Here is a 22,766-nt window from a genome sequence, read left to right as displayed (position 1 = left end):
CCAGACCTCTGAAATCCCACTGCCTTTCCTGCCCTGAAAGGGGATGTCACAGCCCCAACCACAGCCCCCACCACTTCACGCCCCTCTATCCTCTCTCAAACTCTCCCCAGCCCAACTCAAAACCAAAGAAACAAAGGACAGAAAGAAGGAGAAGTAAAGAAATAAAAGTAAAACAAATGAAAACTAAAACAAAAAGCAGCAGTTGGGAGGCAGCCTTGTTAGGACAACTCAGCAAAATAAAATTCCGGTTTATTGTTGGACAACATTGTTTCACACATACATCAAACAGGCCAAAAAAAGAAAAAAAATAAAAATAAACAGCAACTTCATAGACAGAAAAAAAAAGAAAAACCTTTTTATCTTTGGCCTTGCCACCTCATACAAACCACGATCTATGGTACAGCTAAAGTACATACACAAAAAAAGTTACTGGAATGCTCAGAATAAGATTGTAATTTTTTTTTTTGCATTTTTGTCTTTTTTTTTTTTTTTTACAAGGTTTTGTTTTATTCTCCTTTGAGATAATGGTTTGGGCCTGGTCACACCACAAGTAAAGTCAGAGATAGGTAACAAGAGATATACACTTCAAAGCCCCCCTTTTGGTCAATCCGAGATCACTTAAAAATGGCGGACCTCCTAACAATATGTACAAAAATATAAAATGTAAATAAAAAATACAAACAAATTCTCCTTTAAAGTACTTTTAAGAAAGAAAGCAGGGCCTTGAAGTTTTGGTGCCTGGGGGGAAGGGGGTCTGTGGGGGGTCGGGGCTGGGGGGGGGGGAAGGGAAGGGGGGTTTTCTCTCCCCGCTAACGGGCGAATCGTTTCGGTATGCTCGGTGAGTGGCAGCGCCGCGCCGGGGGGCCGGGGACGGGGGTTCACTCTACTTGGTGAGGATGACCACGGCGGATAGGGGAGGAAGGGCTGTGGGGGGCGGTGGTTGCGTCGGGCGGGCTGGGGAGGAAGGAGGGGGGCGGGGGGGGTCCCAAGGGTGAAGAGGACGCGCTGGCCTTTTTTGTTGGTTTGTTTTCCTCCTTATTTAAAAAAAAATAATAATAATTTGCTGCCTAGTCATCTTCGTCGGTTTTCTGCTTCTTGGGATCGACGTCGTCGTCCTGAGGGGGAAAGGGAAGCCGTTAGGGGAGGGGGCAACACCCGGGCGGGCAGAGGGATTTCGGGTCCCTCTGCTGATGCAGGGACACGGCAGAACACCAGAAGCGTTCCCCGCGGCAGGTAACTTCTCGCAGCTGGCTCGGGGGCCGGAGCGCCCCTGCCCAGTCCCACGCCACAGCGCTGGGGCCCCAAACCCAGGATGAGCAGGGCTCCACGCCACCACAGCAAGCACCTGGCTAACCAGGCCAGCGTATAAATGGAACTGGGCCGCATCCCCCAGGGGCACACAGCAGGAAGCGCTCGGGCAGGATCCGGATCCCGGCACCCAGCCTGGGCGTCTCCGACCCCGCCGATGCCGCCCCAAAACCCGCTCGGGACACAGGGGGCTCGGCGGGGCTGCTCTGCCTACCTCGTCGTCCTCAGCTGCCCGTTTGCCTGTGGCTCCCTCAGCTTCGTCGTCTTCATCGCCGTCCTCCTCCTCGCCTGCACGGGAGAGACGGGGAGGAACGTGAGCCCCCTCTCGTGCTTCCAGCACCACGCAACCTTCCTCGGGGTTTAATCCTGGCTCGGCCCAGCACCCCCTCTCCTCAGCTGCCTTCCCAGGGCAGGGGGCACCCAAGGGGATGGGGTGTTTGAGGGCAACCCCCAGCTGACCTGACCCAGCAGCAGAAGGAAAATTGGGATTTTGCTGCGTGAGGCCAGGCTCACGCCGTACTCGCACCACAGGCAACAGGAGCATAGAAAAAATCCACACCTTCCGAGATCACAGCGCATAAAAAAAATAAAAAAGGAAACCTCTTTCTAGTGGCTGCTCTGCCTAACCGCTCCAGATTACTTCTGCTTCCCTTTGCAGCTATTAGTCCATCTTTAATGAGTTAAGAGAGCCAGAACGTATTAGTTCTGAGTCAGAACACTTTCTAATTATCAGAACGGGAAACAAACGCTACCAAACTTATCTTGCAGCTCAGGAGGAGGATGAGCCGAGAGCTCTGGGCTTTGACCCACTTTGAGCTCAAGTAGGCCAGTGGATCAGAACAAGAATCTATCATATTTGGCCGGTTTTGGGGAGTTAGGGGCAAGAACAGAGGCCCCCCGAGGAAGAAAAATCACTCGGCTGCCTCAGAGCGCCTTGCATAACACGAGACCCTACTAAAACTTCCAGCGCTAAGGCCAGTAAAGCTGGCTTTAAACCGCCACACGAGCCACGCGCAGACAGGCAGAGGGGGATTAAGGTCAGCCCATCCTCCTTTCCCCTCTCCTGGCATATGCTCGGCCCCGCCGTGCCCCACGCCGCGGGAAGGGCCCGGATTAGCTCGCAGCACCGGGCGGCTCAGCGCCCCGCCGGCCATCACATGCACCGGGCCGGCCAGCCCGTCAGGTGACGGCACCAAGCTGATTGGGGGCATTTTTAGTTCTTTGAGCTGCTTTAGGCAAAGCAAATTATGAGATGGGACGGGGAGAAGGGTGAGGAGAAAGAAAATACCCTCGGGCTCCCCTCCGCTGGCCGACTCGGGGATGGAGTTTGCCCACAAGTGGTAGGGAAAAAAGCTGATGCAAGCGGTGCTCGCTGCCTTCGGATTTGCAGTTTTGGGGCTTGGATCGCCCGGGGACAGATCCTGCACGGGATCCCAGCGAGGTACAGGCTCCCAGCACCGCCAGGGGAAGGTGCCAAGCTGTGCCTGCGCTCTGCCAGCTGGGAAGAGCGGGGCTGGCGCTGCGGGACCGCGGCTCCCCGGGCTCCTCGCAGCAGTATCCAGGCAACACTTCCACCCCGCACACATGCGCGTGCGGCACACGCATCCCCCTCCCTGCCTGGGGAGGGGAAGGCTTCCCTTCTTCCACCCAGAAGGGGAGTTGCAGGTAGATGGGATCGGGACCGCACCGATCCGTCCTCGGGGGTAAAGGCCCTGGGGACAAACAGGGCCACCACTCCCAGCTCCTCTGGCAGAACTGCCCCCAAAGGGCACAGAGGGCAGCAAGAAGCCAGGAGCAGAGCACCGCCCTGCCGGAGGCAGGTTTCCCCGCTTACATTCTGCCCCAAAAGGTGCTGGTCTGATGTTTATTTGATTTCCAACCCCATCTGCCCTGGCCCTCTCCCGCAAAACTACCCGCCAGGTTAGTAGGTCAGCACTTAACCGAAAATTCACGGGGGATTAACCTAGTAACAGCTCATCAAGGGCCTCAAGTTCATTCCAGTGTAACAAGAACAGTTTCCTTCCAGCCTTAATGGGGGATAAAAATAAACAAACGTCGTTCATCCAAGCAGATCTTAGGGAGGGTGGAAAAAAATAAGCGGGGAGTGTGAGAAGCGGTTCGGGAAGTCACTGCTGGATTGCTGCTCACAGCCCCCAAAACCCCAAATCAGGGGGAGGGCAGGGAAACCCAGGACAGCGGACCGGGAAGGTTCTCAAAAGCTTCACTGGAGGACGGGGAAGTTTGAGCTGCAGGTTCCTCGGCTGCTTGCACACAGCATCCAGGCGGCACACGAGGGGATGGCACCAGCCCCTCAGCGCAGCAGCACGGTGAGCCGCCCTCCGCGGCCGAGGCACAGGCACGCCAGGGCTGGCTGCATCCCGCCCCGCTCGCGTTTTGTGGCGATCCCAGGAGTCAAGGGCAGGTTTTACTGCTCGCGCGGAACGGCTAAGGCGCTTATTCAGCGCGGCGGCACGGTGCCGTCTGGCCAGAGGAGGGAGGAAGGAATCTGCCCTCAACCTGCTGGAAGGGATTCAAGGCTGACTTCACTCCCCAGGCGCTGGCGGGCTCAGGCGAGCGGGGAAGGACCGCACCAGGCTGCCGAGAGCCGCCCCGCGGCCGCCGCGAGGGGGAGATGGTGCCCGCGGCTCCCCGGGGGCCTGGCAGCCAGGATGCAGCCGTGGGACGGGGGCAGGGGGAACAAGGAAAGTTACCATCACCCTCTTCCTCCTCGTCCTCTTCCTCGCCACCTTCCTCTTCCTCTTCGTCTACTTCGTTGTCAGCCTCCTGCTCTCCGTTTTCCTCGTTCTCCTTGGCAAGACAAAACATCACTTAAAAAAAATGCACTGGGGAAGGGAGAAGGGGGAAGAGATGTTCAGCAGAAGCGCACGTCCCCACCTTTCCTTCCTAAAGCACCAGCCCGCTGGAGCCCCAGGCGCGCGTCTCGCTTCCTGCCTGCCTCCACACAACGCAGACAGCCCGGGCATGAAGGATCAGGTCTATAGTAACTCGGGGCTGCGGCTCGGAGGCCAAGACAAAGACTGCAGAGGCTCTTGTGACACATTAAAATGCAGCCGAGTGAATTCCCCCAAGCACGTTAAAAATAGAAACCCAACCGGTTTGCTTGTACACAACATGTTTCCCCATTCAACTGGCTGTGACACTGAAGACACTTTTTTTTTTGCCCCCCCCCCCCCCCCCCCCCCCCCCTTCTCTAGTGCCTAGAAAGAAGGCTGCACCAGATACAACCCGGCATGGCTTTTGGGGAAAGGACCGAGACGTCCGAGCCCAGACCTTGCTTTCTGCACACACAGCAACTGATACAGGCTCAGGAGCTTCTGTTCAGCCTGAAACCCCTCGACGGCTCCGCACAGCACAGCGGTGCCGTTTCTAGGGGATCCCTCTCAAGCAGGGCTGGGGACAAGCTTGCAGCAAAAGCAAGAAGGGGAAGGGAAATAAAAAAAAGCCGTTGGAGCGAGGGCTGCCTCTCCCTGCAGACCCAGCCATACTCACAGCATTGCCGTTGGCCGGTGCATCTCTGCCATTTTCTGTTTCTTCAACAACTTCCTTCTTCTCTTTTAGATCCTGGAAGGAGCAGAAAAGCAGAAGAGTCACCCAGATTCCAGACGCCTGGGTCAGGGAAGGTGCGGATCAGGTGAGGAAAAAAAAACAGAGTCCTAGAGCGCGCGGGAGCCCGCTCCTCTTCGCACCGGTTCGCCCTGGGATTTGGTTGCCACATTCTGGCTCCTCCTGGGGAAGGCGAGAGCGTGGGGGCGAATTTCGATCCGAGCTCGCCTTGCCAGAGCGCAGCTGTCTCAAGAAGAGGCTGCTCTGTTTCACCTCCGAGCTCCCGAGCACACGGAGCCGGCCGCCTGCATATGCTCAGCAGCAGCGGCGCTGGCTGGTTGCCCATCTTAGCACAGTCCACGCAAGCTCCTGCAATGCCACGGCGAGCCGTCAGCCCCGTCCAACGCACGGGCTCCGCTGCCCCAGGGCTGCAGACGTCCACGGCTGTGCTCGGTGCTTTCACAGCAGGAACAAATCCCAGAGACTCATTAGCAGAGACTGCGGTCTCTGCCCTGCCTGGGGAAAATCATACGGCGCGCATTACACGCCTGGTCTTCCTCGTAGCGGCAGAGAGGAGACTCCGGGATCCATCTCACAGCGTTACGCGTAACAGGATGGGGTGGGGGAAGCAGCCTATTTTTATATCGCTCCGGAGCCGGGCCTGGCTACTTTTGGTTCAAGCCTCCACCATGAGCAGAGCGAGAGCTTGTGTGTTTTTTTTTTTTTGCTATTGATCACTGTCAAAATGTCATGCCAAGTCGCTCGGCAAACAGGCTGAGAGGATCCAACTTTATGTTCCCGCATAAAGAACACTTGGATTTAACACTGGCATCTCTGCTTGCATCCTCCTCCCCTTCTGTTCCTCCATCAGCTGGAGCAAGATCCTTCAGCACAAGCGCTACCCCAGCCAAGGAAAGCAGAGAGGCCCTTCCCCAAGGCCAGAACAGCCACACGGCCGGCTTCAGCAGCGACCACGAGGTGTTTCGAGTTGCTGGCAGCTCCCTGCTTCGCTGCAGCAGCGGCGGCAAGCGGCCTCGCCCCCTCCCGCCTGCCCTTTGCGGCCGCCTTGCTCGCTGCGGGCACTTTCACTCCTGCTGAGCCGCTGTCACTTCCTCGTGGGAACACACCACCCGGTACGAGCCGCGAACGCTGCTCTGTTTTGGGAGGGCTCAAACCACCGAGGGTAAGCGGCGCAGGGGTTTTAGACCACTGGGTTGTTTGCCCGGGCACGGGGACAGACCGGAGGGGCACGCAGGGACGCTGCTGGCGGAGGTGCCCAGGCTGCCCTGCCCCAGCGCCGCGTGCCAGGGCCGGGCGCTGCTTCTGAAGCCAGCTCCGGGGTTACCACACCTGTTGATCAAACCTCGCCCCATCGAATCAGCATCCTACGAGGCTGGGGCACAACACAAACAGGCTCCTTCTCGCTTCTATCACACACACGAATCCCTGGCCAGCTCCTCCACACTGCCCAGCTCCATCACTTCTTACACCGCCACCGACCTCTGCTCCCCTACCACCCAGAGGCCGATCACGGCCACTTAACCTCTCGCGCCCCACCACGCCGCTGCGTTCTGCAGCTGTTACCTCGCATCAGGCACTCCAGCACGAGAGCGACCAAACATTTCCAAAGTTAAACACTGAGCGCATCGAGCAGTCAGAGTTTCCACGTCTCGCTGTGACCGATGAATCTCTTGAAAAGGAGCCGCTTACAAACAGTAAGCCGTGCTGGTCAAGGAACACCTCATTCCTGGGCACTCCAGCTGGACGCATCTCCAGCCCTGACCTTTTCTGGGCCGCCGAAGACGTTCCCAGCTTAACGCCCACCGGGACGCTAGGGCACGAAGCCCACGCTAACGGCATCACCGCAGGGAGCCCACAGCGCCTCCCTTTCCCCCGGATAAGGGGGGGGGGGGGGGGGGGGGGAACAAACAAACAAACACGTGCCCGGCACCCTCTGCACGACCAGAGCCCGCGCACCCACCGGGAGTTCTTCAGCTAATTGCCGGCGCCTCTAATTAAAGGCGCGCCCAGCCTGTTTGTCCGCGGCGCGGCGCCACCCGCGGCCCCCAAACTCCCGCCAGCAGGGGGCCCCGCGCGCGCCGCCACGCGCCCTCCCGCCTTTCAAAAGCGCGCGCCACTCTCCGCGCCCTCTCATTGGCCGGCCGCCAGCGCGCCGGGCCCCGGCTGCACCCCCCCCCCACGCCCCCCCCCCCCACTTCCCCACCTTCCCGAGGCACGCCGGGAGTTGTAGTCCCCCAGAGGACTCCGGCTCCCAGGGGGCACCGCGCGGCGCTCGGGGCCGCACGTGGTGGGCGCCCCGCGGCACGGCGGCGGCGGCAGCGGCCGGGGGCGGCGCTCGGCGCGGAGCCGCCGCCCGGGCAGGGCGGGGACCCCCCCCCCCCCCGCCCGGCCCTCCCCCGCCTCCCCTTTTCCCTTCCCCGCCTCCCGGGACGGAGCCGTCGTTGCTGTTCCCCGCCGGCCCGGTGCCCCGCCGCCAGCCCCGGTAACCGGAGCGGGTCACCTTGCTGCCGAGCCACGGGTTTTAAACACCCCCCCCCGACGCTGAGCCCCTTCCTCCGGTAAAGGGCAGGGGAAGGTTAACGGAGAGCTTGGCCCCGGTTCTGCCCCCTCCCGGGGGGGGGGGGGGGGGACCCGCCTGGGCGCCCCCTCGGTGCGAGCGGCACCGGTCCCGGAGCGGGGGCGGCGGGCGGAGCGGGAAACAGAAGTGAAATCGAAATCCGACAAAACCCGGTGCTCGGTGGCTGGTTTTTTTTTTTCCTTTACCCCCCCCCCCTCCTTCCGTTACGGTTTTTTTCCCCCTCTTGCTCACCTCCAGCCGCGCTTTACCCCCCCCCCCGGTGCCCGGTAAGCGGCCGGGTCGCGGCGGTCCCCCGGGGCACGGCCGCCCCCGGTCCCCGTTTCCCACTCCCCCCCGTCCTCCTCCGAGCCCGGCTTCCCCCGCAACTTTCCCGTCGAGGAGCTCAGCCCGCCCGGCTCCCCGCGGCCCCCGGGGGACGGGCGCTCCGCCGCGGCTGCCAGACAAAGGCGGCCGCCGGGAGCCGCACCGGGGCCTCCCGGGAGAGCCGCTCCCCGCCGAGCCAGCCCCGCTGCCGGGAGCCGGGCCGGAGCTCCCCCCCCCCCCCCCCCCCAAAACCAGTCTCCCCCTCCGTACCGAGAGGGCCCCCGACGGGACGGCTCCGCCAGCGCCTCCCGAACCAGCTCTGCGGTTCCAAAACCTTCCTTTACGGGGGGGGCTCCGCACCCCAAACCCTAAACACCCCCCCCCGTATTCCAGCACCAACTCCACAACACCCCCCCCTTCCTCCTCCTCGGGGGGGGGAGCACCTCCACGGCACCAAACCCCCCCACAAACCCCCCCTCGGGACCCCCCCCCAGCACAGCAGCTCTCAAGTTTGACGGCGCTGTCAGCCGCCAGCCCCCCGCCGGGGCCGGCTACCGGGACCGGTCCCCCCCCCCCCACCACCACCTCCCTCCTTCGGTACCCCCCCCCCCTTCCTCCTCCATCACCCAGCGAGTCCCGGAGCTCCCCCCCGGCGGCGGGCTGGGGCCGGGGCCGGGCAGGAGCGGGGCCGGCAGCCCCGGGGCGGCGGGGCGAGCACGTTTCCCGCACGCCGGAGACAAAGAAACGGGCGCGGGGAGCTCCGCGCGGCGGCTCCGCCACGGAACCGAGCGGCGGCGGAGGGGAAGGGGGGGGTGGGGGGGGGTGGGAGTGGAGAGGGGGGGGGCACCGGGTAAACTTCAAAGCGGAGAAAGAACGGCAAGAAGGAGCGAATTTTAAAAAAAAAAATAGCGTTTTTTTTAAAAAAAAGCGAAATGAGCAAAAAAGCGAAATTGTTAAAAAAAATTTAAAAAATATGATAATAAGGGGCGGGGGGGGGAGGAGGGGGGAACGGAACGGGCGGGGGGGGGGAGGCGCGGGCTCACCTTGGCGGAGATCTCGGCGCTGGTGTCCACGGCCGTGTCGGACATGGCGGGGGCGTGCGGGGCGCGGGGCTGTGGCGGCGCGGGCGGCGGCGGCGCGGGCAGAACAATGCCAAGATGGCTTTGCGCGAGCCAGTGGGGACTCACGCGGCGCCGCCGGCCCTTTTATAGAGCCGGGGGCGGCGCGCGCGCTGCCCCGCGCCGCTCCCATTGGCCGCCCGCGCCGCCGCCGCCGCCGCCCATTGGCCGCGGCGCAAACAATGGGCACGGCCGCTTAAAGAGGCAGCCGCCGCCGCCGCCGCCGCGCGGTGTCACTGCGGCGATGAGTTCGCGCCCGGCCTCAGCGTGGGCGAGGCGCGGCGTGGCCACGCCCCGCCCCCCTCCCCCTCCGCTCGGCGCTGGCCACGCCCCCTCCGCTCGCGCTCTGCCCCCGCCCCCGCCGCCCTCCCCCTCCTCCTCCTCCTCCTCCTCCCCGCCCCGGGCCCCGCCGTGTGAGGCGGTGGCGGCGGGCGGGGAGCGGCGGGCGGCCCCCGTTGCGCGTGTGCGCGCGGTTGTGTGTGGTGCTGTGTGGCCGTGTCCCCCCCTCTCCTCCTCCTCAGCCCCTGCGGAGGGGCGGGAGGCGTGCTCGGAAGGGCGGAAAGAGAAGGAGAGTTAAAAATAATAATAATAAAGAGCAGCAATGCGGGGCGAACGGCGCTGCCCCCCCCCCCCCCCAAAAAAAACTCGGTCCTTCGCCCTCAGCCCGCCTAGGGGGGTGCTCCGGGGGTCGCTGCCCCCCTCCCTCGGTTGGGCTGGGAGCTCCCCTCGGGTCCTCTCTCGGGAAAGTTTGCCCCAACGCCGCCACCGCCGAGCGGGGGTGGGGATGGGGGGGGTGAGGGGGGGAGCAGGGGCGGGGAGCCGCGCAGAAATGCGGGATTCCCAGCGATTTGCTTATTTTCCACTTAAAAAAGGGAGGAAAAACACCACACGGCCCGCCTCACAGCCCCGCTGTCACCCCCGCCTCGCACACGCACAGCGTTTGCGGGCTCAAGGCTGGGCACGCAGCGGGTGCTTTCCCGCATTGCCCCCTCCGCTGCCCGCCGGTACACCGGCTGCGGGACCCCCCTCCTGCCCGCACCCGGCACCGGGGACCGGGGCTGCCCCCCCTGCCCCGGGCTCCCGCTTGTTAACGGGGCACCGGCGCGCTGAGTGAGGGCGCTCTGCCACACTCAAGATGGCGCCGGGAGCCCTTCGCGGGGCAACCGCACGGCTCCGCAGCTCTCCGAGAGCCGCTCCGCGGCCACCGACAGCCCCGCGGGCACGGCGGAGCAGCAGCTAAGTGGTCCCCGGTGTGAGGGGCGCGGAGGAAGGGGTAAGGGGGTGAGGGAAGAGCCCCCAGACGGAGGAGCGCCTTTGCCACACTCAACATGGCCGCCAGGCCGGGGCACAAGTCGGCAGAACTTGTCCTCGGAGGGCGGGATATAGGGCCCGCGCGATGCGGATTGGCCGGCATCGCCGAGCGAACGCTGTGCTGACGCTTTGCGGCCTCTTATTGGCTGGGGCGCCTGCCTGTCTAAAACGGAGTAGGTTTGAAAACCCGGAGGGGGGCTCGCGGCGGGATTTTGGAGCGGAGCTGGGAATGGCTGGCAGGGGGCGCGGGGCGCGACCCCCGGGGGAGGGCAGGGGCTGCGCCTCTCCTGCCTGCGGGCGGGCTGGGCCTCCCCCGGCTCCTTCCCCAGCTCAAGGGAGGCTCTGGAGAAGCCCCAGGACTGCCCTCACGCTGTGTGGAGGCAGGCATGGAGGCTCTCAGCCTCACAGCCTCTCCCACCTCGTCCCCTCACACGCGCCCCGTAGCTGGCCGTTGAGGCTAAAAGGGCCTCAAGTGGCCCAAGTGTCCCCCCCCCACGCGACGCAGTCGTACACACGGGCTAGGTGGTGCCCATTAACACCATGGAGGACTTCCCTCCTCAGCCTCGGCGTCCTTCACCTCACGGGATCGAGGCAGCCTCCGCGGGGTCAAGGCCTCAAGGACCTCGAGGCTGTGGCCTCCAACCCTCGGAGCCTCGGGCCAGGGCTTCCCTCGCTGCGTAGGAGAGGGGCCGGGGCCTCCTCCACGTGCCCGGGCGAAGGACGGGGCCGCACGCACGCCCTGGGACATCTGCTCGCTGCTGGAGGCAGCAGCGCCCTCTGCCACGGCCGAGGCGGAGGCTGGAGGCCGCTGGGTCTCTGCGTCCGAAAGAGGAAAGGAAATAATTAAAAAAAAAAAAAAAAAAGCCTGGCCCTAAATAAAGCACTTCTGCTCTAACTTGGCTTTAGCGCGTGCCTTCTCTGCGAACAAGGGATGTTCCTCTGGGCTCGATTCCCACGTTTCGAAAACACTTGGAATAGAGAGGAAGAGTTAAAAAAAGCGGTGTGGGATGTTTGGGGAAGAAAACTGGGAATCCTCGAGGGACGGTCACGCCAGGATCCCACAGAAGGCAGGGGGTGGTGGGGAGAGAACCGAGCCCGGAGTGAAAGCAAAACTGCGCAGGAAAGCGGCGCGGAGCCGCGGCCGTAGCGGGACAGCCCGGCTGGTGCATGCGAGGCGGAGGGAGGCAGCCAGCGCTTGGCATTTTATGCCTCAGCAGTCCAAAAAGAAACAAGGGAAAAAAGAAAAAAAAAAAAAGAACTGTTGCCTGTAAAAGGCAGCCGCTGCCGCTTCACCTCTCCTCCACCCCTCCCTGCCGCCAGGCTGGGGAGCGGCTCCATGGGCTGCGGCGAGAGGAGGAGGAGGAGGAAAAGGAGGAGGCTGAAGGGGACTTTGCAAAAGTGCCCCGGCAGCGGGACAGAAGTTTCCAGGGCTGAGCTCTGCCCGGGATCTTGGCCCTGCTCCGTCGTCGTCTGCGGGAGGCGATGGCTCTGGCGGTCGAGCGGAGGTGCCGGAGGAGGCGGTCGGAGTTTTCCCTCCTCGCCGGCCGTTTCCCTAGCTCAGCAAGTAGCTGTCTCTCTAATCCCCGGCAAAGATCCTGCTGCTGGGGCGATTATTTCATCGCGGCAAGCTGCTCCTTCGGAGGAAATTCTCATTACGCTCTTCGGAGAGGCAGGGGAGGGGCGACTGTCACTCAGCCGCTCTGGAAAAAACAGAGGGATGAGCCTGCAGCATCGCCGGGCTCCGGCACGAGACGCGGTGGTGTTTCTAGGTCAGGCTGGCGATGCGGGACGTGAAGCCAGCGGAGATGACATCCTGGCTGTGTCACCTTCTGTGCCCCGAAGGGCAAGGGGGCAGGCGGCCCCGTGTCCCACGGGTACCAGAAGCATCTTTGTGAGATGTGGGGGCCACGGCGGAGACCTTGCCGCAGGAGGCAGAGGCTGTGCTTGGGGAGCGCCGGCCACCACGGCCCGGACGGGGCCGACCTCCTCCGTGCGTCCCCGCGAGCCGCACAGGGACGGGAGCAGCTCTCTGCGGCGCCTTTAATTAGGAGCTGGAGACACAGCCTTCGCCTTTCCCCAGAGGATTGCAAAAGGCCCAGGCGGGCCCCACACTTGAGCTCACGGCCATCCCTGCTCCTACACGCGCTCTGCCCCGGCGTTACAAAACAGGGCTCTGACTCACTGGCGTTTCCCGGCCCCGCGCTAACCGACCCGGGGGATGTTTGCTGGGCTCCCTCGGCGGGACGTGGGACGTTCGGCTGCTCTGCAGGGACGTGGCGTGGTCCCACAAACGTCCCTGTCAGGCTTCTGAGCATGAGCATCCGCAGGGAGTGGAGGATGTGGGAGAGGGACCGTGCCCTGACCCCAGCAGGCGGTGACACCACGGTCCCTTGATGTCCAAGGTGCTCCGTGGCTTCTCCATGGCTGCAGGGAGCCACCAGCTTGGGGCCGTGGCACGGTAACACCCTTTCTGTGTCCCACAGCTGCCAGGGCCAGGCTGACGGTATCAAAACCCCCTGGTGCTACTGCTTCTGCTCCTGCCCATGGGTAGGGTGGTGACATGACCTGGGGGACAACGGTGGACACCGTGGTGGTGGCACCGTGCCACCAGAGCCAGTGCTCAGAGCCCTGTCCTTCCCTGCCCAGCTGCCTGCCGGCCGGGTTTCAAGGCAGCAAAGCTGATTATTGCCTTTCTCTCCAGGGAAGGGTGAGCAGGGCATGGGGGCAGCCTGTCCTGGAGGCAGGGGGATGAGACGGGTGGGCTTGGTAAAGCTGAGAAGCAGTTGTTTCCCTTTCTTTTTTCTTTTTTTTTTTTAATTATTTTTCTGTCCACCCCCTCCATTTGAAGGTCAGTTTTGACTTCAAGCCCAAGTGTGCAACACCACGGATCAGGCTCAGGGCCCGTCACACCGCGATTACACACCCACACCCCGCCTGGCTCCCAGTGCCAGAGGTGGAGTTTCGCTCTTCAGGGCTCCTGCCCCGGTGCTAAAAGTGCTGCACAGAAGAGATTTAAAAGAAAAGAAAGGGAGGGAGGAGGCAAGGCCGGATTCTCCCTCCCTGCCTCTCCCAGTGCTTTGCAAACACGAGGTCTTTGCAATTTGCTTAGCAGGAGGGAAAACATCCCTGTGCTCACCCAGGGCTGGACATGCAGCAGGGCAGGGACCGCACCCCGGCACACAGCACGCTGTCCTCTGTCCCCATTCCTCCTGCTGTCCCCAGTGGGGTGTCCCCACGGGCCATGGGGTGCTGGGGGACGTCGTCCAGCGGGGACGGCCACGTGGCGAACCACCGCTCGCTCCTCTCGTCCCTCCTCGCCGCGTCTGCACACCTGGGAGGAGGCGCGCGCACGCACGCACACACACACACACACACTCTCACCAAACCAACCCCGAATCTGGATTGTTATCTGAGAGAATTAATTACTGGCTCATGAATATTCAGATTAGAAACTCAGCTGAACCTGGCGGCGGTTTGGCGCTCGGGGCGGCCCTGGGAAGAAGAATTCCTCCGGAGAGATATAAATCACCGCTCCCCCTCCGTCGCTTTCCCAGCGGAGCGCTCCCTCCTCGGAAAGGCAGAACCTCGATTTCCTTTTTTTTCCCTCTCCCCCTTCTTCATTTTCAATCCGCGCGGGGCCCCCGTAATTACAATGGGCTGCTTTAGGGCTTGTGTTATTTATTGGGTAAGAGGGACACACCTACCTGGCTCCAGCCTGCCCGCCTGTCGCGGCTTGCTGTTCCTGCCCGCCCCGCCGCGCCGTGCCCGCCTGGTTTAGCTCGAGAGGCGCGGGCAGAGCGAGAGGGGGCCCGAGGGGGTCCAGCGGGGACCTCGGCCCATGGGCTAAAGTCTCCCCGTGGCATTGCAGCAGGGCTGGGAGCCGCGCTGCTGATACCGCAAAGCACGAGCGTGTTCCTGTGCTGCGGCGGCGGATGGTCGGTGCCACCAACGCTCGCACTTCGTTTTGTTCCGGTCGTGAAATTTTTGTTCCCACTTTACAGGTGGGGAAGGCGAGGCGCGGAGCGGGGAGGCGGTTTGCTCTCCGAGGAAATCGGAAGAAAAGCCCTCGACCCCATGCTCCAGCTCCCCGGACCGTCCCCACGTGCTGCCGTGCTGCTTCCCGGCGTTGCAGCCCCGGCACCGCGTCCCCCTGCCCAGCCCCGCTGCCATCCGCGAGGGCTTGTGCGCCGGGAGGAGGCGAGCGTGCAGGGCTGAAGACCACATGGCTGGCGGGAATTAAATAATTGATGGCCCAGAAGTCTCCAGCAGCTACCGAGCCTCCAGGGGCTGCATTCGGAAGGCGAAGCAGAGCCCCTCCGCAAGAGCATGGGGCCACCAGAAAGCAGCAAGCTCCGGGCCAACAGAGTGGCAGCTCTCCTGCCACGGCGGCCTCCTGGCATGGGGAGCAGCTGGAAAATTTACAGGCTAACAACAAACCAGAAAAATGCCCTTTTATCAGTGGGCATCCCGAGCATCAGCCCCACAGCAGGAGGAGGTTTTCCTGGCCGAAGCTGCGACGCGGAGCTGCTGCGGGATTTGTCGGGCTGCGGGGTGAGGCATCTCCCCGCGCTAGACATATTTGTTTGTCAGTGCTGAATCTGCCAATAAAAGTGGTCCATGACCAAACTGAATATGTAATTTAATTTATGCTAACCAGGAGGCAGTTGGCATTTCATCCAATGGAAAATGTTTGCAGGCCTCTCTTTCTTTTTAACTGATTTTTCATGAAAAGTTTTTTTTTTTTTCCCCTCAGGATTTATTCACATCTTTTTTTTTTTTTCTTTCAGGTGATGCCGTTATGATCTGTGTTAATAACAATTTTCATTTACCAGCTCAGGAGTCTAATGAACAAGCTATTTGATTAACCATTTGGACAAGTATTAAAAAAAAAAAAAAAAAAAAAGAAGAAGAGGAGAGGAGCAGAATCCATTCCCAATCCTCTGAAATAGCCCCCCCTCCACCAACTTCAGTAATTTACAGAAGAGTAGTTTCTTCTCTTTTTTTTTTTTCCCAGCATACTAGATGAAACAGTTGAAAGTGTTTGAAGCCGGCAAGAAACGCATTTCTAGCTACTGATGTCACGAACACAGAAATTGGCAGATTTTTCACGCTGGGTCAACGTGTAGCGATAAGCACGATGCCGTACCTTCGGGAGCCGCGTTTGTTGGTAAACAGACGGGGAGCAGCCCAAAAGGTCCAGAGTCAATAACACACGGCAAGAGTGCGTCCGTGGGGTGGCTCTCGCAGCAAGAAATCCCAGCTTCTGGTGGAGCCTAGGTCGTCCTGTGCGCGGTGCTGAGCCCGTTGTGGGCGAAACACACGATGTGGAGAGCTGCGAGGAATAATTTGGGGAGCATCCCTTGTTCGGCGCTCTTAAACTGTCCATTGAGTCACTTCTGCTGCTCCCATTTCAAGCGGCCAGAGGAATCCTTCCTATTTTCCATGCCAAATATAGCAGTTTTTCCAGAAATGCTGGAGCACACCAGCCAGGAAGTTTCCCTTCTCTGGATGAGTCACTGGAAGTTCAGGCAGCGATCGCACGATGGCTTCGAGCTGATCGAAACCTGCGCGGCTGCCAAGAGGAGCCTCGGCCTCGCCTGGCCTCGCTGCCTTCTCACGGCTGGCTTTTGCAGCAGGGGTCAGCTTAGGGGACCGCTCGGGCTGAGAACAAGTCCTGCCCTTTATTTTTTCGGTGTGCGGGGGGTTAATTTTCACCCCGATCTGGCTGTCTCATCTCATGGCCGTGTGGACTCAAGGGGGGGCTTTTCTGAGCTGGGATTAGGATGCTCCTTACACCGCTGTGACCCGAGGCAGATCTAAGTGGGATATAAGGGGAAACACCACGCACGTGGGTCACGGGTGGGTGTGTGGCCCCCTGTGTCACGCAGCTCCACTGGGGAGCCAACGGAGGCTGTGTTTACAGCCCTACAAACCAGGGTGGGAACACAGGGAAGATCCCTGCCTAGGAGGCACTGTCTGGGCTACCATTTCTAATATCCAGGACAAGGTTTTCATTTGGGACACTGGGACAAGCCTGGATCTCAGGCCTGTCCCCAGCTAAGCCAGGATGCTCAGGCACCCTATAACTTCAGCGGAGACACCGGTGATACGCAGGATCTCAGGGAGGGATATTTAAGCCACCTCTTTCAGCAGCAGGCTGCTCTCTTCCCCCTTCCTCTCTCCTTTCCACCCTCCCAGGGACCGCTGGTGACAGAGGGCAACCGGGGCCAGTGAGCATTTTGCCAGGGGGTGTTGTTGCTGTGTTCCGAAGGAACCCGCACCCCTGGCAGGACATTTCTGGAGAACTACAAATGGGAAAAAGTTGAAAATCCTTGCTCTAAAAACACGTATTTTTTTCTTCCTCCTCCCAAAGTTTTTTTTTCTATTATTTCTCAGGTGCAGTGCTCACCTCTTTGAGGGATGCCTTGTTGGTGGGCACTTCACCTGCCTCCACTTCCCTCTGCCTCCTCCTTGCTCCCGCTGGCCCTAACCCAGGGGGGCACTTCCACAGCCCCTGCTCCATCTCCTGGGAACCGGGGCTGCCTTGGGGACAAGCAGGTTTTCCCTGGCGGCTGTTGTCCCCTACCCTGGTGGCAGCGCTGTCCCCAGGCACAGCACGGATCTGCTCTTCGTCTCCACACCATGAGCACACCTGCAGCCGGGCTCCAGAGGAACAAATTGTCCTGGCATGCTAAAAAGGGGCGCAAAATGTCAAGCAGAGAGTGGGTGTGCAAGGGAGTGGGTGTGCAAGGGAGTGGGTGTGCAAGGGAGCAGGTGTGCCCACAGCCCTGCTGCTTGCAGTGGGGTGCCCCGGTCTTGTGCCCACCAAGCTTTGGGGTAACGAGCGCCCATCTCCGGCCTCAGTCCCGTGCCCCGGTGGTTCCTACAAGGTTTTTCTTCCACTCGCACGTTCCCCAGCTTGCTCGGCTGCGTAGCTCCCGCCGTGTCCGGCTCTTTGTGTTGTTTGCTGTTAAGTAAATCACTGGCAGCTCCCCAGAGCGCCGGGTAATGGCAGGATAATTCCCAGCAAGGCCCTGGTAATTCACTTGAAGGAAAGCAGAGCAGGGGAAAACAGCACTATTAGCCATTATCCCGGCCTCTCAAAGGCCTCCTCGCCGGCAGAACCGTGGCGTGGTGCGGCCGGCGTGCCTGCTGCCGCTCCCGAGGCCACGGGAGGGCTGCAAGCAAGCAGCAGGAGGGGCCAGGGTTCAGCCTCCTCCTGCCAGCCTGGACAAGAACTGAAACGCAGGAGAACACCTCTGCCCGGGTCAGTGCCCGCGTGCTCACACGTGTGCTTGTGCCCACGCACGTGGGTGTGCACGCACAAAGGTGTGCTCACACACGTACACGTAGATGTAAGGCTTTCAGATGCTCCTCGTGTTGGCTTCAGAGCAAACTCCCGGCTCCGTTTGGAGCAATAAAGCCTCCCAGGCCAGACTAGCAGTAAAAGTAGTAAACGGTGAGGGGAAGACGGCTCTCAGACAATAGCCAGGCTGTTTCCGCAACGGCGGTCGCTGTCGCCTGACGAAGACTCTCCCCCTGCTCGCTCTGCTCGCATGCACATTTGGTGCCGATTAACGGCCCGGGGGCCGCGCTGCCCCCCGAGGCACGCACACCCGCACCACGTGCTGCTGGAGTGCCGAGCCTGGGTGAGAGCCCTGCTTTGGTGTCACCGTGCTTCATGGAGGTGATCCTAGCAGATGATCCCTTGCTTTGGGTGCCCTCAATGCTTTGGGTGCCCTCAGTGCTTTGGGTGCCCTCAGTGCTTTGTGTCAAAGCAGCAGCTAATGCCCCCCCCACCTGTCTCACACCCTGGAGAACCCAAAGACAAGGAGAGCTTGACCTCGCCTCAGTAAAGACATAAAAGTCCATTCTTTTGGAAACCAAGGGCCAAAGACTTAAAGATCACTTCCACAACAGCCTGGAAGGCAAAGCATTCACCCTCAGCAGGCCTCCAGCCCCGAGATGCTGGCATGGAAAGCGCAGGACAGGTTTGGCGTACTCCACATGAGTCGCCGGAGATAAATGTGGCAACGCCGCTGTCTCCTCAGGGCAAAACTCCTCGCGTCCAGGTTGCCGCATCACTGTGGGGCAGCCAGAAATGGTGGTGAGAAAGGGGGGAGATGGCAGAGGTGTGGCCATGTCCAGGGGGACAAGGCGAGGCCTGCCAGCTGGAGCAAAGCCTTACTGAGGGATGCTTCCAGGTGAAGCACGACACGTGGGGTTTTTTGCGAGAAAATGATCCTGGCATAGCTACCACGAGGCTGCCAGCGGAGGGGACTTCTCTCGAGCACGGTGATCTGAGACCTTAGGCCAGGGGCTCGGATTTAGAGAAAGAACGAGTTCACCAAGCTGAGATCCCCAAGGAAGGCCCTACTCTGATAACCCGCTCAGTCTTTTGGGTCTGTGGCAGTTCCAGGCACGTGTCGAAGATCTATATATCGGATCGGTCCCAGGTATCCGATGGCGCTGGGCTGGGTTAGCCATGCTTTGGCTCTCTGACTGCCTCACACCGCATATTAAGGGATCCACCTGAAGGCAGAGAGGAGGACAGGCTGGATGAGCTCTGTCCCTGATGTCGGGAGCCACTCACTCAGCCCCGGGTCGGGGTGAAGCAGACGGAGGTGCAGCCCAGCCGGGGGCATCAGGAGGGAATGATCGGTCACCCCTCCACGTGGCTCTTCTCCCACCTCAGCCCACCGGGTTTTGCCCACTTGCTCCTACACCAGATGCCAAATCTGGGTTTTGTCAGCGACGCCTCTCCCGGAAAGGAATCGAGTCTCGATCGGGAGATAAAACGGCAGAGTTTTATCCCGTAGCTGCTTGGTTCTGATGGTTAAATGTGCTCCTCGTTGAGGAAGCGTGATCGTTCCTGCGTGGGTTTATCTGGCTTTGGAATTTAGCCATTGGTTTGTTGTCTATGTTAAAACATTTAGCATTGAAATGGAAGCAATTAGGCTCCAGAGAGACCTAGTTAAGGGTTTTGTCAGTTAGTATAGGGAAAAGAGTCTAGGACCTTAGATTAAGGTGTATGATTTTGTTAATGGAGTGGTAAAACAATAAATCTCTCAATGTGTAAAAGGCGCTAGATTAAAATGGGTGTAGATGGAGCAATAAGGATATTTTAGCATCAGCTATCTTCATAAAACATTACCAAAGTCCGGCCGCGTTAACACCGACTACTTTAAGATAATTCGGAGATCAAACACAGATAACGATCCGTTACGTGGCCCTAATGCCTCGGCAAAGGCGGAACTGATATGAGGGCAATGAGCAGAGGCAGGTATCCCAAGCATGTGCTGCGGGATGCCTGCCTGGGGTACGCTGAGACGAATACGTACGTTGAGATAGCTGTAGGGGATCAAAGGGCGTGTCTGAGGGTTTTGTTTCCCAGGGTGAGGTCTCCGACACCTGTGATGCATCTTCCTTCTGCCAAGCCAGAGAGATTGGGAACACGATGAGAAGCGGCTGGAGGTTTTACTCTGTTAGAACGCGTCCTTCGAGGCAGCAGCAGGCTGCAGAGTTTGTACCTGGTTGGTTTCTCCCCTGTAAATGTTCAGTGTTACCTACAACAACTGAAATTAGCTTTCCTGCAGCCTTAGGAAAACACTCATACACCTCTCTTAATTTCTTTTTCATTTAGATAACCAGACTAGGCATGTGTGCTCTTGTTCTCTCCCATGACCTGACTTCCTTGTGGTGGTCCTTTTCTACATCTTCTCTCATGTTTTCATTAAAACAAAACAAAACAAAGCAAAGCAAAACAAAACAAAACACAGGAACACGGGCAGGACTTCTGCATCAGCCAGGTCATAGCCAGAGGAGATGTCATCTTGCATCACTTGCTCCCTATTTAAATATCCAAAAATTGCACGCTCTGAACTTTCCATCCTCCCACTTGGCATGTGAAGTCCACAACCCGCTCCTTGCTCCTTGCATTTGACTTGCTAAGACGTTTGGTTTGAAGGGGTTGAGTTCATCGGAGGAGCAAACCACTGGGCAGGACCGTGAGGCCCTTATCTCATTGCCCATCTTCCTGCCATGCACCGGCGTTATCAGCGGTGAGAAGGCTTCAGAGCATCTCCCTTCCAGGGGAAGCCTGTGGGAAAGACTCCTGTTTGTCAACAGAGACCAGCTACTTCTGAGGCCCATCTGCAGCTGGCTCCGGTAGGAAATATTTCATTGTGGGCTACAACAGATTTTTCTATAGCAGGGCCCTCAGTTGAAAAGTTCGCAGGAACGATGTTGTGGTCATGCAGTGACTTCACTAGCACAACCCAGGATTGTTTTCCTGTATCAAGCCTTGTTGCCACAAAAAGAGGGCAAATCGTTATTTATTTTCTTGCCTGTTAGTTCAGTGTCGGTTGAAGCTCAGTTTCTCTTCCACTATTTTGCATGATGCCAGGTTAACAGGTCTGAATTATCCAGTGATCTCATTTGCCTTGTTTAGAAATTCTGGCAAAACATTAGCATTTCTCTGATCTTCTTGCAAATAAAGATCAGTAACGCGGGACACCTCTGCCAGCTCTCGAAGGACTCTTCTGGGCTTGCGAGTTTACTTTTGAGTGTGCTCTAATATCTTTCCAAGATTCCAGTGGTCTGGATGGTATCTCATCTGATATGAGCGTATCCCCCTCCTGCTCTCCAAATGGAATTAGTTACTGAGCACAACAACTTCTACATATCTTTGTTCATTTTATCGTCTCCATGGTGTTAGGTGGAGACTGCATCGATGCTTCCATACCTTTGGTTCCCCATCTCCCTGCAAGTCCCTCCTGTTGTCCTTGCCCCTGCCTGACGTGGATTTTTTCCTTGCTTTTTTTTTAGCTTCCCTAATCAATTTCCTAAGTTTCCATTTGTATTGACTGATTTTTTAGTGTCCTCCCTCCCCTCCAGTTGTGACGTGCGGCTCTTTGGTTTCCAGTTTGCCACTGAATCAGAATGGGCTCGTAGCCAAACCTGTTTCCTCTCCATTTGCACTGTGACCTGCCAGCTATCAAAAACTCTTTCTAAAGAGCTCGCAATATTTTCTCACATTTTTCTAAATTATTCCTCCCAACCACTTTCCCTCCTACTTTCTCCCAGCCTTGGAAAATTAACCCTATGAAGCACCACACGTACGGGGCACACAAGTGAGCCAGAAGTGTCCTTTTTCTTGCCCAGAACAAATGGGATCGGGCCATGCCGACTAGTCCTTAGGCAGCCACAAACTTCCAGTCCAGCTACTAATTCACTATCCGACATAACGAGGCCCAGGCTCACTTTATTTTGTGTGCTGCATGGTTCTTTCCGTGTCACATTTTACTTCAAGTCGTGGCAACTTTCGATCTTTGTTCGTTTCACCCGTGGATGTGCAAAACCTTCAGGATGGTCTTCTCCCAAGTGAAACTCCTGAGAACAACTGGGTTTTATCCCCGTCCCCCTGAGGGCGGGACAATGCTTAAGGAATAAGCCGTTCCTGCTCCCTGCTTCAGTCCCTGGTACAGGCCCGCAGGCAGGACGGCTCTCGAGCGCTGCCGTTAGCGCCTCGGTCCATGTGCGTCCCAGATCCTGCACTCGTGGTTATCGATGGGTCTGAGCCCAGGAAGCACCCCCTCTGTAAAGCACTCCCTCCCACGCAGCTCTCACGCACGCTGTCCTCCCCACACAGGCCACAGCTCCCCTCGCATGGACCACGCCGGTGGCTTTGTCTCCCTACCGGTGACACCAGGTCGGTCCTCAGCGGGGAGGGCTTCCCGTGCCCCCGCCTCGGTGAGCGCACGTCTAACCCTGGCGTACACGGACCAAATATTTTCCAGGCATGTTCTTTGCCACATGGGCTCGTTTTGTTCCTAACGCGCTGTGTTTGAACTGCTTTCATCTCCTCGGCGGCTTTGCCTTGCTTTGTCAGCCCAGCCCTTCTCCAGACTGCCACCAGCCCGTCCCAAAGCTGCGGCGGTCGGCGGCAGTCTGCGTGTAACCGTACAGCCCAGGGTGTCCCCTGACAAAACCAGCACAGCAGCTCTCTTCTGACACCTTCTTCTTTTTCTTTTAGGGCTGGAGGGGTCTCTACAAACACCCCTTGGACTTTCTTCATGGGGTGCACACCATGCTGGTGTGTGCTACCAGTGAAGACGTTCCAGATGGCTTCAAAATCCCTCCCAGCCGCACTGCTACATCTCCCATCCCTTCCTCCAGGAGAAAGCACAGTATGGTTTATAGATCCTAGGCTATTTACATATCCCCCATTTTACTTCTGCCCTCTCAGCCCCAGACTTTGATTCTCCTTCCCCAGCCTATAATTCATCCCCTCCAAACGCCCATGGCATCACTTCTAAGTCTGGCCTCCTGGTTTGGAGCATCCCCCGCTTCTCCTGTGCTTTCTAGGGGGGTCCCCAAAGCCACAACCTCTCCGAGGTGTCTCAGCAATGAACCAGACCCCATGGGCGCCCACAGCTCCGGGTCTGTGTGGTCTTTAACAGCCACCTGGCTGGGCTGTGGGGCAAGAGGATGGTTGGAAGAGGTCATTTCCAGCACAAATCCCTCACCCTGGGCTGGCAAAGGTGTGTGGGGAGCTGCCAGCC

The 22,766-nt window shown here is 59.2% G+C and overlaps 1 protein-coding gene across 1 annotated transcript; it reads right to left on the bottom strand.

The window, feature by feature from the left end:
• Window positions 1-215: 215 nt before the first annotated feature.
• Window positions 216-8,977, bottom strand: PTMA (prothymosin alpha). Its single transcript, XM_067002604.1, has 5 exons — window positions 8,818-8,977; window positions 4,819-4,890; window positions 4,020-4,113; window positions 1,523-1,596; window positions 216-1,115 (listed from the first exon to the last, which is right to left on the bottom strand). Exons 1-5 carry the CDS (start codon window positions 8,860-8,862, stop codon window positions 1,068-1,070), a joined length of 333 nt encoding a protein of 110 aa, XP_066858705.1. The 5' UTR covers window positions 8,863-8,977; the 3' UTR covers window positions 216-1,067.
• Window positions 8,978-22,766: the final 13,789 nt, after the last annotated feature.

This window comes from Anser cygnoides, chromosome 9 (genome assembly GCF_040182565.1).
Source record: "Anser cygnoides isolate HZ-2024a breed goose chromosome 9, Taihu_goose_T2T_genome, whole genome shotgun sequence".
Classification (NCBI taxonomy): Eukaryota; Metazoa; Chordata; class Aves; order Anseriformes; family Anatidae; genus Anser; species Anser cygnoides.
The sequence above is the reverse complement of the archived record's forward strand: the minus strand, read 5'-3'. Positions and strand labels throughout refer to the sequence as shown.

Bases quoted from the DNA above. Each gene is read 5' to 3' on its own strand.
- PTMA (XM_067002604.1), bottom strand. From the start codon at position 8,862: ATGTCCGACACGGCCGTGGACACCAGCGCCGAGATCTCCGCCAAG. The intron at 4,891-8,817 runs GTGAGCCCGCGC...TGCTCCTTCCAG, and splicing joins GCGCCGAGATCTCCGCCAAG to GATCTAAAAGAGAAGAAGGA. The intron at 1,116-1,522 runs GTAGGCAGAGCA...TTTCCCCCTCAG, and splicing joins GGGCAGCTGAGGACGACGAG to GACGACGACGTCGATCCCAA.